Source organism: Amphiprion ocellaris, chromosome 12, assembly GCF_022539595.1.
Source record: "Amphiprion ocellaris isolate individual 3 ecotype Okinawa chromosome 12, ASM2253959v1, whole genome shotgun sequence".
Classification (NCBI taxonomy): Eukaryota; Metazoa; Chordata; class Actinopteri; family Pomacentridae; genus Amphiprion; species Amphiprion ocellaris.
Window position 1 is genome coordinate 19,745,946 of NC_072777.1, and position 17,977 is coordinate 19,763,922.

A 17,977-nucleotide genomic window follows, 5' to 3' on the forward strand; every position below is an offset into this window, starting at 1 on the left:
GATTGTTTGTCTCTACATGTAGAACTGTGATAGAATGGTGACCTGTCCAGGGTGGCCCCTGCCTTCACTGTAAGTCAGCTGGGATAGCTCCAGCCCCCGCGACCCTAATGAGGATTGAGCAGTGTATAGATAATGGATGAATGGATGACTCCAGATCCACCGAGATTAAAACTGGCTGCCTGACGCAGCAGCCACTCATACATAGTTAAACTGTAGATATTAACTGTTCAGTGATCATCTACACTGCTTTGTACAAATTCAGCCATTTGTCACCAATTTTAGGAATATTGCTTGTGCAGTAATGTTGCATTACAGCCACATAGTTGTGGTAAAACTGCTGTGAAAATGTGTTTTCTTTTTTTAACCTGATTTGGCAATAAGCAGGTAAAGAACTATTTAAAATGTTGAGTCATGGTCTGAATGAATCAAATGTCTGCTCTCTGTTTGGAAGCTGTAAGTGCTGCCAATAAATTACAAAACTTCTGGAAAAGTCCTCAGGCCTTATGACTGTCAAGTGGAAAAAAGTAATGACATAATGACAGAAAGAAAACTTCAGATTTCAAAATAAAGTTGTTTTCTTCAATTTCTAGAAGAGGAACTGAGTCTAAACCAAAGCCATATAATCTATTGTCGAAACAGAAAATCAGTTATTCAAATTGGAATTCTAATACAATTTTGACAAAAAATTATTTAACACCATTAGAAGCAATCTACTGATAATATATTGTAAAATGAAATAAAAATTGAATAGGCTATTCATTAGAAAACACTTTGACAAAGAAGTAATCAAATTGCTTAAATTAAAAGTAATTTAAATAATGCACAGGATTTGTAGGTGTAAGCAAATAATGAAGACTAATGTATTTCTATTGTTTTTGCTTGTTTGTTTTTGACTTTGTCTCTGCTTGTATGTTAGCATTAAAGTAAATTTATTTCAAAAATATTTAAATACACACTTACATAGCACTTTTAAATCTTATTTTAAATGTATAAAGTGCTTTTCATTCACCTTTTCACATGCACACTCACCTGTATTGATTGATAATGAGAATAAAATGTACAGCAAGAAAATCTCTTAAATCACCTTGCTTTTTGACTATAAAGTTTGATATTTAAATATGATGTTAGCAACCTCTTAGCTTAGCGTAGCATAAAGCCTAGAAGCCAACCGCTGGTATCACTCTCTCCAAAGCTAAAAAAAAAATGTATCAACCAACAAAACTATATTTCCTTAATCATTTGTTGCATTTTTTATTTGGTACAATAAACAAGTGTTTGACAAAAAAACGTGTTTTTCAAGACAGTAATTTGACATTTGTTATATTTCCCAGTAATAGTAAAATGATGTTAGCGAGCAGTTAGCGCCACAAAAGCTCACTGGTTAACATATTATTACTCTGCCAAGGAATGCGATGTAGTTATGTGACGATCAGTGTTGGTTTGTCCATCTGTTTGTCCATCTGTTTGTCTGTCCGTTCAAAACATTACTCAAAAATGAACAAGTGAATTTGGATGAAATTTTCAGGGAAGGTCAGAAATGACACAAGGACCAAATGATTAGATTTTGGCAGTGATGCGGCTAATTGTCTGGATTCACGGATTTGTCAAGGATTTCCTTATCATTGCGAGATAACGGCACAGCGTCACTGTAACTATGACTACAAGTGAACACTGTGTCAGCTGCCTGCTGACGATCACATGATTGTGATCCTACGACAAATCAACCACGAACTGTTTAAAGATTTCATCCATCAGAAATCATACAACGACTGAGCAGCCTTGTTGGAGTATTTCACTCTCTTGGTGCTTTTCTTGTTTTTAATCTGTGCAAAATGAATGAAAAGAAGAGTTTGTGGTGCTATGTAGTGGCCTTTCATGGTCAGGTGAAGTAAGCTAATGTTTATCCTGCAAATTTGAGCCTATAGATAAGCTAATAGGCGTACTGCACAAACAAACAAGCCAGTGCTCCCAAAATGTTGAGCTATTCTGTCAGTAGTTACAGGCTTTTAATGCCACTTGAGATTTTAATACACTGAGCGAAAAATAAAATAAAGAAAAAATTATGTATCCTTTTATGAGCACATTGTGAAGTAACCAGTTTGCTAGTGATTTATTTTGAAGCTTACTACAGGAAATGGGCTTGTACATGGCGGCAACTTCACCATCGGAGCAGCGGCAGCAGGCTGCTTAGTGAATCACATGTCTGCACCGTCCCCGTTATCCGCTGTATAAAGAGCAGCAGCAGAGAGTCTGGACAGCTGCAGACGGTCTGGAGTGTCAGGAAACACACGGAGGTGAGTCACTTTATTTGTTCAGTGTCGCAGCTAAGTGATGCTCAGAGGGAAAATGCTCTTTTTATGTGCAGACTGTGATGGTTTCTTCTAGTAAATTAAAATAGAAAAGACAAGAAGACACAATGCAAGACATTGTATTTTTCAGGTTTAGCTGATGAAATATCAGACTGCAAAAAACAAACAATAAAAAACTTGATAATTAGAGGGTTTCTCATTCATTTTACTCCATGCAGTTGTTTTCCATGGTGCAGAAATGCTGCCTTCATGGCTGTTATGATGACTGCTGTTTTTATTGCTTACTCATGGGTGTGACCTCCATCTCTGGATCAAAACAACTGGATTAGGGTGGATGACGTCCTGTTGTGGTTGGTTCACCTCATGCAAGTTAGCTTTAAAAGATGCAGCAATTCTTGCTACAGAAATTAAAATAAATAACCAACCTGATGATGAACTTTTGAATGATGTCATTTTCAGATTGACAATGTGTGAAGGAATAAAGGATGCCTGCAGGGCATTATATTCTAATTCTATTTCTGCAGTACGGAAGAGAATGACGCTTTTACAGCACTGACAATAGCTTAGAACTGACCTTAATTTCTCCATAGGACAAGTGACTCCTCTGTATGCAGAAATCCCCAAACACTTAAAATAAGGATGAAATTAGGCCATATGTGCCAGTGTCCCATTTATGACAAATGAAGGCCCAGATCATGCAGATTAGTTAATTGTTCCTTCTTATTCTAGCGTTGGGAAATTTGTTTGTGGGGGATTGAAAAGGATATGGAAGCAAAATTAATTAACAGCCACAACAAGCACCTATAGGGTAACCTCCAAGTGTCAAGTGCCATTTACCATGCAGGATATTGCTGATTAAATTTACATGTTTCAGCAGCACACAGACAGACAAAAGGGTAAAATTAAGGATGAAATGAATAATAGAATAAGAAATGAGACAAATTACATTTTACAACATCTACACTACCGTTCAAAAGTTTGGGGTCACCCAGACAATTTCATGTTTTCCATGAAAACTCACACTTTTATTCATGTGCTAACATAATTGCACAAGGGTTTTCTAATCATCAATTAGCCTTTCAGCACCATTAGCTAACACAATGTAGCATTAGAACACAGGAGTGATGGTTGCTGGAAATGTTCCTCTGTACCCCTATGTAGATTTTCCATTAAAAATTTCCAAAAATTAAAAGTTTCCAGCTAGAATAGTCATTTACCACATTAACAATGTCTAGACTGTGTATCTGATTAATTTAATGTTATCTTCATTGGAAAAAATGCTTTTCTTTCAAAAATAAGGACATTTCCAAACTTCTGAACAGTAGTATATGTTACAGTATATTCAACTATATGAGTGAGTGAAATTTTTTTTCCAAAAATAGAGTGAGGGGCACCCATGCCAACTAAAATTGTATTAATAAATACAATTATGATAATATAAGAATATCTTACACCATGTAGGTGTTACAGTAATAATGCTACACAATGAAAGAATGTTATGATTTAGCATATGACACATTCTACAAGCAAAGTTAGGACTGCAACTAATGATTTTGATAATGAAGCAAGGGACTGTTTTTGTGGCTATGAAGTAAAAACTGAAAGTAGGAAATGTTCATGTGTTCAGACGCTTCATTTTGTCTGCCCAAACACCAAAAATATACAGTAAACTCTAATATAAAACAAGAAAAACAGCTGAAACTGGTAAATATTTGCTTTAGAGATGTATTAAGCAATGAATCAATTAGAAAAATATTGTAAATAATTCTTTAAATATGGACTAATTGATTAATCAACCAACAGTGTCAATCCGCAGAACAAAAATAGCAACTGTGTGGCAATGTTGTGTTATTGTGTAATAACTCTGAAATCATTTTTTTTAGAATTCGATTTGTAGAAAACACCTGTGAAAGTGTTCACCACGAAAAACAGGTTGTGTGTAGCACCATGTTCTGTCATAAAAACTGAGTGGTGTTTCGCTTTTGTAAGTTGAACTTTGTGTAAAGCCTTGCGGGCAACATCTGGAGTGGAGGAGTGTTGATGTTGTAGTTGTGTAACCAGGATCCCTGCAGCTGCTATTCAGAAAATAATACAACCTGGCCCCTGCATTGTAAATGACCTTTTTATTTGTCTAATTTCCTGTGTGCCTCTCATTTTTCCTCTGTTTAACTCTCTCTGGCTCGGTCTGCGTTCCTCTCCTCTTTAGCGTTGCTCATTCTTTCTCCTCGGTGCACATCAAGACTTATTGACTCATTAGAAAAGGCTGCTGAAAAGCAATAATTCCCTGTTTACAAACCTTTCCCTTCCTGGCGTTGCTGTAATTCAGCCAGAGGTTTATTATCGTGTGCAGAATGAGCTCATTGTGTGTGTCGTAGTTTATGTGTTTAACTCCTGAACACATGAGCTCATACAGGGAGGAGTAAGTGGGACATTTCTTTGCTCTCGGTGGACGTCCAGTCCTGCTGGGTTTGGAACAGGCGATGACATCGTTTGGTTTTTCACTGCAGATTATAGTACCGCAGAGATATCCAGGAACATTATACCATCAAGGCTTTGACTTTATCTCTAGTGCCGCAAGAACGTAGACTCCACAAACTTTCATTGTGCTGAGCTGTGCAAAGGTGAGAAAACCCAACCCTGCCCCAATGCAGGACTGAATTATACATCATCCAAAAAGGCAATGATGTAGCCTATTTTAAGATAGTACAACAACAGTAACTCCTTACTATGCAATACAAGGAAATATACACTAAAGTTGTAGTTTTTTATCTTTTCTGTCATCTGTACAGGCACAGACATGTTGAATCATTACATTGTTTTCAGCTTACAAAATGCTTCAAGGCTTTTTGTAAAAAGAAATAGAGGGATGGAATGGGATTGAGATGTAAAAGTTTCTAAGCATCTGTAAGGCTGAATGTTTGGGGTAGTTTATGTAAAATGATGTGGAACAAATCTAAAGTAGTCCCTTTTTATTGAGTGATGCAGTCACAAAAATGCTGTAAGTTTGAATGTGTCTCAGCACAAACATTGTGAAAGAAGCTGATCCTGCACATATACAGTCAGACAGCGAGGAATGAAACGTGGAAGTGGGGAAATTGTAGATTAAGAGGTAAGCTAACAAACTAATGTAAAATGTTTTTGTGTTGATTGGATAGATTTATTCCAAATCTGGTGCAAAGACAACATGCTCTGCATACTTTACTTTGCCAGTTTCCATAGAAACAGGAGGTGGGCGAGCAGGTGACTGAGCTAACACTCTCTTTCTCACTGGAATTAGTTTTACATATGAACTTAGTTATATGAGATGTTTTGCTTATCTGACATTCAGTATAGATTAGTTAATAAAAACCAATAACTACACATACATTAGTTGACACAAACTGGGACACTGATGACAAATAAGGTAGATATGCAACAAAGCCAATTAACTAATTATGTGTTGAAAAAATATAATAGAACCTAAACTAACAGTGGCAGGGGTAGGTGAGTGCACACGTGGAAAGATGGAGAGTGTTGTATGGTGCAAAACTAGCTGGGTGTCCCAGGGAGGAGAGCACCAGTACCTGAGCACCAGAGAATGTTTAGGAAGCAGCACTGATACTCCAGACCTGTGTCCTGCCAGTGCTGCTGATGATTCCCTCCTCCACAACCTGCCTGGAAAGCAGCAAGTAAGAGGCAGGGACAGAGTGGGTGGTCACATCGTGTACTTTTAATATTTCATGGTTTGGGCAGAACTCCTTAGTTCTAGTGAAAGGAAATCACTTTCACGTGTAGTTTGTTACCTTTTTTTTTCCAAAACATGGTTTGTTTCAAGTTCACTGACTCATTACAAAGAAACAAGAGGCACAGGCTTGCCTTTGTATGCATTTTGTCAGCTTCCAACTTTGCGGCCACAGTTAAGGAAAGAGTCTGTCCTGTTTCAACATGACAGATGCAGCCAGGCACAAGCTTAACTTTACTGTGGAAAGACACAGAGCCGACACCAGGAACCTTCTTTATTAATGAAAACAAGTTCCTGCAGTCACAAAAAAGGTCTTTTAGGCATCCTTTCTCTTATATAATATAATTCCTGCTTCTCCCTGGTCTTACTGTCACCAGCATCAGGCCAAAGTGACTCCAGCAAACTGCAGCAAAAAATGTAACTCCAAGTTCCAAAAAAAAAGAAAAAAAAAATCCAAATTAGAAACTGAAAAATCGAACTGAATTGAATTTAATTGAAAACCGGCCTGCACAGTGACTTGGTGGTTAGCACTTTTGCCTTGCAGCTAGAAGATCCCCGGTTCTCGTCCCGGCCTGGGATTGGGATCTGTCTGCATGGAGTTGACATGTTCTCCCTGTGCATGCGTAGCTTTTCTCTGAGTACTCAGGCTTCCTCCTACAGTCCAAAGCTCAGGTTAATTGGTAACTCTAAATTGTCCGTAGGTGTGAAATTGAGTGTGATTGTTTGTCTATGTGTAGCCCTGTGATAGATTGATGACCTATCTTCCTGCCCTCACCCTAAGTCTGCTGGGATAGACTCCAGCCCCCTACAACTCTAATGAGGATTGAGTGGTCTATAGATAATGAATGGATGGATGGATGGATGGATGGATGGATGGATGGATGGATTGATGGAATCGATGGATGGATGGATGAATTGGAAACCAGCTTTACACCTGTGAGTCAGTAGACACTGGAGTTATTAACTGTCTCCTAAATATTCTAAACTGTGCCTCTACCAAATTTAATGTAACAGAAGCAAAGCTCAAACATTCTTAAATTCATTTTGATCATAGTAGATAATCTTTCTGCTACATGTGTGTGCCAAGCTTTGCAACCTTCTCAACATGGCTTTAATAACAGATTTGAAAACCTCTGACTGCATTCTGTGGCTTAAGTAATTATGAAGATAGTTTAGTGGTTCATTACAGGTAGACAAACAGATGAACAATCTGACAACTGATCAAGCTTCTCCCACTGACGAAAGCTTCAAGATGTGACAGAAAGCCGCATAACATAACAGTGAATCAGCAACGTTCCAAGGTCACCAGTGACCTTTCAAGATCAACTATTGTAAAATAGTGTCAGTTAGCCTGCTGCATTTGTGTTTGGAAGAAAAAAAGAGGATCATGGCTGACTGCAGAAATATTCAGCAGAGATTAGACTGACACAGAGAGATATTTGTATTGCCTAGGAAACGCTGCGCAGAGAGCAGAAAAAGCCCGTCCATGTGTCGGATGAATTTCTCTCTCTTTGTCCATCTTGTCTGTGTGTGTGAGGAGAAAGAAAAAAATATCAGAGGCCACAGTCACCCTCTGCTGAATCTGTCATTGTTGAATAAACGGGCAGCTGACCAAGCACACGTCAGAGAAAAAATGGGTAAACACAGAAAGAGCCTGCTGTTCTCTTTATATAATAGGTTTGAAAGGCACACTCAGTATCACAGGAAACACTGATCTGAGGTCAGTTTGGTCAGAACGTCTCCACTCTATTGATTGAAATTGTAGAAGAAGAAGGTGATCCTTTCATTTGGCATAGCTTTGAATTATTTATTAGCATTGATTTGTTCAGTTATTTTTATATTTTGCTATGTAAGGCTGGAAACTGCTGAGCAAACACGGTCATTTTTCCACTGCGTAGCTCCGTCTGGTTTCTCTGCAGCTTATGTCGCTCTCTGGTGGACATGAACCGTCATTACAATAACACCAATCTGTACACCCAGTCTGTATGGCAAAGCACTGAAATAGCGCTTTTCTTCCTCAGTGGTACTCAGAGTGCTTTCCAGTGTGTTTCTCATTCACCCATTGACACACACATGGCGACAGAGCTGCCATGTAAGATGCCTGCCTGTCACTGGGAGCAACTTCAGGTTCAGTGTTTTGCCCAAGGACACTCTGACATCTGGAGGGGCCAGAAATGGAATCTTCAACCTTGTGATTAGTGGAAAATGTGCTCTATTAATATTTTTGTGCCTTTTGCTTTCCAGGTTTTTTTCATCATTGCCTGCTGGCCCTGTGAGAGTCAGAGAGGATGTTAATGATGATGATGATGATGAAGAAGAAGGGCTCGAAGGGGTCTTTGGCCGTGGTGGCTCTTCTTCTGGTGTCAGCCAACTGTCTCCTGCTGCCATCAAGAGAGGATCTCAATCGTAAGTTTATGGAATGAACTGGGATTATTTAGAGTGATTTTTTTTTTTTAATGAGCATATTAACGAAACTCAAAACCACAAAATATTGGCTTTAGCTTGTATTTTGGTTGAACTGAACCCTTGAAATCATCCTATTTTGTCAGAAAGTAGTAAAGCTTTTGGAGAATGATAGAAAAACTACCTCAGGTGATTGTTAATGGAGATGTGAAAATGGTGATCTAGGAGACTGTGTGAGTGATATTAGTGCATATGGATCAAGTTAAACAAACTCTCACAATAAATAATAAACAGAAATATTACAAGTAACTCTCATAGTCTGTTTGGAAGAAGATTCAGTTTCACAGCAGAAGTGCAGAAGCACGTTGCAGAAGTTAACCGATTTTCTATGTGGTTTGCAGAAATCTCCCTTCAGGGAGAAAAATATCTGGACAAACAGATCGAAAATGCTATTAATGGAGTGAAGGAGATGAAGAGTGTGATGCAGAAATCTTCAGAAGACCACAAGAAGTTTTTGGATGCTCTGGAGAAAACCAAGGAGCAGAAGGAGGTGATAATATTATGATAATGTGAATGAGAACTGTGCATTCATGTCATGTACTAAACAGTGTAACAGTGATCTTGCACACATTGTGTCGGTACAGTAGGTGGAGATGAAGCTTTTTTGTCACGACTGAGGTGTCTGGAGATTGTAGGACACTCGCTTTAATCTAGCAATTCACCGTTAAGTATTAAATCCAGTGGTTTACGGTGACGTGTTTTGCTGCAGGAAGCGATGCGTACGGCTCAGGAGATGGAGGCCAAGCTGGCGCAGGAGGAGGAGGTTTGTAATGACACCATGAAGGCTTTGTGGGAGGAGTGTAAGCCCTGTCTGAAGAGCACCTGCGTTAAATACTACTCCCGCACCTGCAGCAGTGGATCTGGACTGGTGGGACGCCAGGTCAGGCACTAAATAAGATACTGTGTACTGTGTTGCCACTTGACTGTTGTCTGGATGGTAGCTGGTCAGTGTTGTCCTTTATAGCTGATTCAGTGCAGTTGATTACACATTCCTGTTGGTGATCTATAAGACACTCCTAAGATGAAATGTTTTTTTTTCTTTAAATATGTAAGAATATGTTTCAGATGAGTATAGTATACCTCTTATCTCTCTCCTGTCTTGCTATCCTGATATAATATGCTAAAAAATAAAGATGGTTTAATTTGAAATTAAACATGATCCTCGTGTCTGTAGCTGGAGGATGTGCTGAACAGAACATCTCCTTTCTCCATCTGGATCAACGGGGAGAAGATCGACGACCTAATGCAGGAAGGGCAACGACAGAACAGAGAGTTCAAAGACCTGGAGGAAAAATATACAGAGATGGCCGATGGTGTGGATACCATATTCTCAGACAGTATGAAGGTACTGTTTATACGTTTCTCAGTCATGAGTTTAATGCACAATTAAAACAAAATCTGTCATTGTGACTTTCTTATAAGATATTATGTAGTCCAATAGATTCTGAACCCTCACTGTACCTGTGGAACAGAATTCATTCAGGAAGACTTTTTAAGTTTGAAAGTTCTTTTTTAAGAACGATCTGAGATCAGGGCAAACGTTTTGTAATGCCCCCCTTGACTCTAGGATGTGTGATGGGTGTTACTTTATTTGGGTGTTTGAGCTTTACTGTATAAATGATTTTGTATATAGATAGAAATAGGGAGCAGTACCTCTTCTCTTATTTCAGTATGTACATCTTTGATTCTTGTCCTCACCTGCTCTTTAATCCCTTCCACCAGAGAAGAGAGGAGACAATGAAGAGACATAAGGAGAGAAGAGACCAGGCAGCATGCATTTCAAAAAATTAGACATCCTTTGCTTCAGAGCTGTCATATTAAAGCAACATCATGAAAATATGATATGTGATACAGCTGCATCATCTGGTCATTCACTGTTTTGTTGTAGTTTATTTTTCATGTGCACACATTCACAGTGAAAAAAAATCATACACAAATTATGATTCAAAGTTAAATAATTCTGTGTTTGATCATGCCTGGAGGCATCTTTAAATAGAACACATAGCACGTCTTTTCACTGCAGTCATTTTGAATTTGTCCTGTTAGGAAAGGCGTAGGCATTATTAGTAACATACGTAAGTGTAATGCACAAGAGACCTCTCTCACTGTGTCAACAGCACTTATACTATAGTTCCACTAAATGTCCCAGGAAGCCAGGAGAGTGAAGCACACTAGCAAGACCTCCTATAGATGGAGTGCAGCCATCGTGCTGCATGCCCAAGTGTCCTTGGGCAAGACACTGAACCCCAAGCAAACACCCTGCATAGCAGCCCTGTTGCCATCGGTGTGTGAATGGGTGTAAGGGAAACATTGTAAAGCACTTTGAGTACCACTAAGGTACAAAGGCGTTAAGTGTAGACCATTTACAAAACTGAGAATCAATATATGAGCAAGAGCAACAGTTAACAGGGTCATAAGCTTTAAAATCTCCACAAGGTAAAGAGTACCTTAATCCAGTCCTGCAAAGACTGGTATATAGATAAAGAATATTCAAGGTAGAGTAATGTGTGAATTGTGCCTCCTACTTCACTGTGATTAAAAATTAGAACTGTGATGTTTATTGGAAGCTTTACGAACAGGAGAGAAACACAAGAAAGCTGAATCAAATTTTTAAAGTCTATTAGCAATGAGAGTGAGCAGATAGATGAGCATACACACTCCTCACTGTCACTGCTGGATGACATCAGCTCCCTGTGTGTTTGTTTTTCAGGTGGCTGATCACATTCACGACACTCCTCCCGTGTTCTTTTTCCCTAATTTCCTGTCACCACACATTCGTCGGAGCAGGAGCGTCCATTCTCTGTTCCACGATCCTTTCCATGGCTTCCAGAATTTGTTCTCCCCCATGATGGGAATGAGCAGGAACTTCTTCAGTTCCATGGGCTCCATGATGGACATCGATAGTGACACTCCTCCTAATGAAGGTACGTTTTTTGCTACCTGGTTTACTTTTTGGTTTGCAGGACATTTGGCTGACAGTAGCTATGGCTACATTCAAACAAGATGAAAACATGGGAACCACAAGTTTCTGAAGTCTGCTGTGTGTTTGGGTCTGGACACAGATGGCAGTGTGAATGAAGATGTCGTCATCACCAAACCTTTTGGTAACGGCAGGATGACGTGCAGAGAGATTCGTCGCAACTCGGCTGGATGCTTCAAGTTCCGTGAGGAATGTGAGAAGTGCAAAGAAATCCAGCATATTGGTGAGACAGCTCTCTGGTCAAATGCTGCTTTTTAAAAAAATTCTGTTCACAACATAAACTTGGATACAAGCATAGAGATAACAATGACATAGACTTTGAAAACTGTAGTTAAAAGTTGGTTGGAAAACTACATAAATGAATCATAAATTGCTGTTAATTAAATACATTTTCTAAGAAGCCATCTAACAGCTAATAAGGCCTGTTAAACATCCTTTCATCCAGCCTCCTCTGGCAAGAAGCCAGACAAGGAGACTTGAATAATGATGTTTTTATAAGACCACCACAATTAGGATTTATGGTAATGTTGCTTCGAATAAATGACTGGGGATTCACAGAGAGACTAATTTAATCATGTCTTCCTTTGTGCTGATGATGTTTTTGTTCCTTTGCCGTGAACCAACAGCACAGGTCTCCAACAGAAATGATGCAGAGTCTATTTAGAGACATTTGGAAAATACAAAGAGGTTCGTGCTGGTTTCACATTCCGAGAGATGTCTCTGCTAATTGATAGAAACAGTAGCTCCCCAGATTTTCCTCTGGTGAACCCCCACAGCCCTGTGAGATGCTCTAATGAACACCTTCATCCAGAAGTGTTCATTTGAACTTGTTTTAAATTGGATCTTATTTAAGTCTCGGAACCTCAAAACCTGCTAGTGAATTTGAAAGGCATGTGTGATATATATATCCATCCATCCATCCATCCATCCATCCATCCATTATTTATACACCGCTTTATCCTCATAGGGTCACAGGGGGGTCTGGAATCTCTCCCAGCTGACTTACGGTGAAGGCAGATCGCCAGTCTGTCACAGGGCTACACATAGAGACAAACAATCACTCTCACATTCACACGTACGGACAATTTAGAGTTATCAATTCACCTCAGCGTGTTTTTGGACTGTGGGAGGAAGCCAGAAAACCCAGAGAAAACCCACACATGCACAGGGAGAACATGCAAACTCCACACAGAAAGATCCCATCCCCACGCCGGGACACGAACCGGGGATCTTCTAGCTGTAGGTGACAGTGCTAACCACCAAGCCACTGTGCAGCCCTCATGTGTGATTTAATCCTTTTTAAAATGCCAAGCAATATTAAAAAACTCATCCTTCTCTTAATTGATATGAGCCTAATGTAGCAGTGAAGGGATTTTTCCAGCCTCTTGTGATAATGTTGGTTTGCTGGGTGTTTTCTTCACAGACTGCTCTGGGAAGAGACCTCTGGAAGGCCCTCTCAAGGAAGAACTGGAGGAGGCTCTGGCCTTGACCGAGCGCTTCACCCAGCAGTACAACTCCCTCCTGAAGAGGTTTGAGGAGCAGATGTTCAACACCTCATCCATCCTGGATATGTTCAACAGGCAGTTTGGCTGGGTGTCATCTCTGGCAAACAACACTCAGGACGGCATCTTCCGTGTTCAGACAGTATGTAGGACCTCTGGTTGAATTCATCTGTCAGTGGGATTCACTGTAGTCCTGTATCAGTGTTTGTTTGTTTATCTTTCTCTTCTAGAGATTGAACGTTGATTGCTTTATTTGTGAGATCAGAAAAAGAGAGAACACATGAGAGTAGAGTACATAAGTGAAAAACAGTGATAAAACCTGAAAAACTCTGAACCCCAAATCCCACAAGTGAGTTTGAAAGGCATGTTGGCTTTTATAAAATTGCTCAAAATGAGGAATTTTTAATTCATCAAAGCAGGAAACTGTAAAAACAGAGGGAATTGTTGGATTGTCAACTTTCTGACAGTGCTTAAACTACTCGCCTATCACATGTTGGGAAACAGCAAAATTTTAGTTTAAAATCATGATATCTAATCAAAATCATTAGTAAATCCTAAAAAATTCTGCACGCCTTGGCACATCTGGGACGCAATTAGTTACTCAGTTGTGACCAATAGTGAGAAAAATTCAGTGACTTCTTGGCTGAACTGCAGGATGTGTTTACACCAAGCAGACTGATACAGACTGAAACAGTTTTTGTAAAATAATTGATCAGAGAAATGACATTTTATTTTTTTTATTTTTTCAAAATTCAAGATTTTTAAAAAATTTATGGCATTATAGCTGTGTCATACTGCTTAACTGCATAACTGGGTTCTTTTTACTTGTAGTCATGGTTGTGCTGTTTCCATAGAGATGCTATATAAAAAATATAAAAAGAGAGACTATATGTACACTACTGTCCAAAAATTTGGGGTCACCCAGACAATTTCATGTTTTCTATGAAAACTCATACTTTTATTCATGTGCTAACATAATTGCATAAGGGTTTTCTAATCATCAATTAGCCTTTCAACACCATTAGCTAACACAATGTAGCATTAGAACACAGGAGTGATGGTTGCTGGAAATGTTCCTCTGTACCCCTATGGAGATATTCCATTAAAAATCAGCTGTTTCCAGCTAGAATAATCATTTACCACATTAACAATGTCTAGACTGTATTTCTGATTAATTTAATGTTGTCTTCATTGAAAAAAATGCTTGTGTGCAGAAAACACTCAGAAACCGCTTGGGATTGAGGGATTAAGGTTGCAATAAATACATTTCAGAGCATCTCTTTAAAACTAAAGAGAATTCCAAATAATATGATGATACAATGTATGTGTAGTCTCAAAAAACTTAAGTTTTAGAAGTTAAAACATGCGTAGCTCTCACTATGCAGCTATGTAGGTATAGTCATGCTGTTTGCAGAACAACCAGCTAAAAGGAGACACTGCCTCCTTGTGCTGCAGGTGATTTGCAAGGACACCGAGGAGAAGACAGGTGAGGAGGACCAGCCTGCAGAAACCAATGTCTCTGTGCAGCTTTTCGATGCTCCAGTCCTGAACATCACTGTGCCGGGCGACATCCCCTGGACCGACCCGAAGTTCTCTGAAGTGGTGGCCCAGGAGGCTCTGGACCGCTACAAGGAAACCAGCGTGTGAGTGTCGGACAGGACGACATTTAAAGGGACAGTTCAGCATTTTAGGAAATAGCGTGATATGAGGAGATTGATACCACATATTACACCGATCAGCCACAACATTATGACTACCGAGAGGTGAAGTGAATAACATCAATCATCTTGTTATAATGCAACATTCTGCTGGGAAACCTTGAGTCTTGACATTCATGTGGATGTTTGACATGTACCATCCACCTAAACATTGCAGGTCAAGCAACCTCTCAACAATGCTTATTGAGCATCTGTAGGGTGTACCAGGATAAACCTGATCTAGGTAGGTCTCACCCTGTAACCCACAGGACCCACAGAATTCACTGCCACCATCCCAGTGCCACAAGACGTCCCCAGAAGTCCTGTGTCCATGAACCACTGGGTCAGAGGAGTTTTAGCAGCATAAAGGGGACCAACACAATATTAGGCAGGTGGTCATAATGTTATGCCTGATCAGTGTAAACTGCTGTGCAAAGTAGGTTTGGTTAGCTTAGCATAAAGACTATAGGCAGGAAAACTGCAAACGTAATCAATTATTAACACATCATATCTTGTTTTTTTTAAGTTTTGTGGTTTTCAGTGGGAATTTTCATTCATTAACAAGTGTAGCAAGGACAAAACCTGTCCTGCATACCAGCCAAATTAAAACCATATTTTGTATTTTTACACTTGGATTTTCATACAGAGAGGCACTGCTAGGAAGATATTTTAACCTTTGTGCCGAGTCAGATTAGCAGTTTTCCCCTGTTTGTCCGATTTTTAATGCAAAGTTAAGCTAATCGGCTGCGTCAAGTCAAAAAATGTGGGTCACACTCTTTTTTCAATAAAAATGTGAGGCAGTATTTGAATTCTGAGAGATTTTGCTACTACATTTATAGTTCAGAAGGATGTATGTTACTTATTGCAATGAATTTAACTAGAAGTTTCAGTTTCTAGGAAATTTGTTGATAAGGATTTTTTACCTGGTAAAAGGTTATTAACTCTTAATTTATTCTCTTTCTTGATTCCTGTTTTCTGCTTTTTTTCTGTCTTTTAGTTCTTTGTTCTTTTCTTAAAGTAACGTAATTCTTTTCTTCTTTTCCTCATTTTCTTCGACAGCTGATCTAAAAATATAAAAATACCCAATACTAGGGCTGAACAATTAATTGCAAATCAAAATCACAATTTGAAACACTGCAATTAGCAAATCACAAAGGATATATGTGCAGCGATGGAACCAGACAGTTTTTATAGGCAGGTTAAATCACTGGCTTATATACAAAAACTTTTCATGTAACCCTTATTTAAATTAGATTTATAAAATCTAGAACAGTTGTTCCAATTTGTGTTTTTTTATTTTATTTTATTGTAAATATTAAAATTTAAATCACGTTAGGGTTAGAATGTAACACCAGTTCTGTGGGTGTGTGTCACCCTCAAGCTTCACTATTTTTAATATGGGATGGCTAGATTTTAGACTGTACTCCAACTCTAGGCTGTGGCTGTCAAACAATGAGACTAATGTGGTAATTCAGTTTTACTAAGTCTGAGCAGATTGAAACTTTGATCAACATACTATATACCACATGCAAGAGCTACACCTGTTCAACTGTTGAACTAAAGCTTGGCTTTAAAAAAAAATTGATTGCAAATCAAATTGCAAACCATTAAAATTTGATTTTTTCCCCAGTTTCATTTTCATTCAGCCCCACTCAGCACAGGATTTAAATAAAAATAAAGCTCTTTTTAACTTTAGGCATATGTTTGAAATCACATTTTCTGTGTAATGGCGTAGCTTTGCACTTCCACTTAAAGTGATTTTATCTTTAAAATCGTATTCGTTTCGGTCTGTTTGCGAATTTATTATCCTGCTATCGTGCTGCCCTCACTTACGTTACCAGCAGCTGTATTACAAAAGAGAAAAATTCACATCAGCTTGTTTTAATGGCAACACAAAGCATCTCTTGTAAATTCTGTTCATCCTCTGTTTCTTTTTCCCCAGGGTGGTGAAATAAACTTCAGTTCAACCAGATTTGCAGCCGAACCTGCAGTGTCTGCTGACAAGAAAATGTTCTGGATTCATCAAAATACACTTGAGATTCAGACAATAAACGCTGCTGGAAAACCCTCCTGAAGCCAACCCACTGATTCCACTGTTCCTCTTTAAGTCCTGCTTTTGCAAACAACACAGTTTAACCTCAGTGGTTTATATTGTTACATTAGTCCTGCTGTAAGAGAAGATATTAACTAGATGACTGGCCTGACTCATGTCTATAGAGCCTCCAACGTAAGGCTTTATGTTGGAGGTGTACCATAGCTGAGCTGGGCTTTGCAAACAAGGGCCATAGTGCAAACACTATTTGTGCTTGTTTTACTTGTGTGAATTATTATTCTTCGCATTCAGCTGTTGTAACACGAGATATATTCTCATAGCACAGTTCATTAAGATCAAGTTTTTGATGCAAAAATTTGTAGGAAACTAAAGTTTATTCAGTATGTTGCAGTGATTTTTTTTAATCTGATCTTCCCTTCTACAGAGCTCAGATACTAATTATCTGAGTTGGTTCAAGTGGTGGATTTAGCAGAATTAAAATCATTGATCTGAAAGATTAAAGTTGTAAAATGGAAACAGAAATTGATGATGTCCAGGATGCTTTGAGCCACTCTGTAAAACAGCCTAGCAACAAAGCAAGATGTAGAGATTTAAATAAAACCTGCTCACACCTGTTCTGTCTCCTGTTCTGTTTTTACAATTTGTTCTTCTTTTACAACTTGAAGCACAGTCATTGTTGTCTTTTAAATAAAAAAAAAACTCATATATAAAGCAATGCAGAGTGAAAACAAGAGCATCAAACCTAGAACATAACAAGACATTCCTTGATTCCTCAGAAGTGCTTTCATCTGCCAAATTATTTGACACCAAGTCCTATAGTGGAACATTCCGTATTTTTCCTATTGATGATTTTAAAAAAGTTGTTGTAAAATGCCAAGTCTGCACCACTACCCCTGCATCAGTTCATTACATGATGTGCATTAATATGATTCTTCTGGTGTAGTTTTTGGTTATGAACAAGTACAGAAATGACAAATGAAAGTTATTTAAAATGTATAAATTTGTTATTAAAATGCAGATCAATGTGTTTATCTTTGACTCTATTAAAGGATAGGTTCAGTTTTTTCTAAGTCCGTCTACAATCAGGAGTCCGTCAGTATGGTGAAACTAGTTTTGCTTTCTGAGGTCATTGCTGCTGTTGAGAGTCCACGCAAATGTTGGATTTGATCTTCTGCTCCATGTTGATATGTTTTATCACATTCATACAACAAATCCCCTGTTCTGTCACATCCCAAAGGTGTTCCACTGAGAC

General features: G+C 38.7%; 1 protein-coding gene across 1 annotated transcript; it reads left to right on the top strand.

The window, feature by feature from the left end:
* The first annotated feature begins 2,166 nt into the window (after nucleotides 1-2,166).
* On the top strand, nucleotides 2,167-17,339 carry clu (clusterin). The gene is made up of 10 exons (XM_035943605.2): nucleotides 2,167-2,294; nucleotides 8,275-8,436; nucleotides 8,835-8,983; nucleotides 9,203-9,373; nucleotides 9,668-9,838; nucleotides 11,204-11,417; nucleotides 11,556-11,696; nucleotides 12,897-13,117; nucleotides 14,431-14,618; nucleotides 16,615-17,339. The coding sequence occupies exons 2-10, from the start codon at nucleotides 8,319-8,321 to the stop codon at nucleotides 16,625-16,627; spliced, it is 1,386 nt and encodes a 461-aa protein (XP_035799498.2). The 5' UTR covers nucleotides 2,167-2,294; nucleotides 8,275-8,318; the 3' UTR covers nucleotides 16,628-17,339.
* The last annotated feature ends 638 nt before the right edge of the window (nucleotides 17,340-17,977 follow it).

Excerpts from the sequence above, each read along its gene's own strand:
- clu (XM_035943605.2), top strand. The coding sequence starts at position 8,319 with ATGTTAATGATGATGATGATGATGAAGAAGAAGGGCTCGAAGGGGTCT. Across the intron at positions 8,437-8,834 it reads ATCAAGAGAGGATCTCAATC|AAATCTCCCTTCAGGGAGAA; the intron begins GTAAGTTTATGG and ends TGTGGTTTGCAG. Across the intron at positions 8,984-9,202 it reads AAACCAAGGAGCAGAAGGAG|GAAGCGATGCGTACGGCTCA; the intron begins GTGATAATATTA and ends GTTTTGCTGCAG.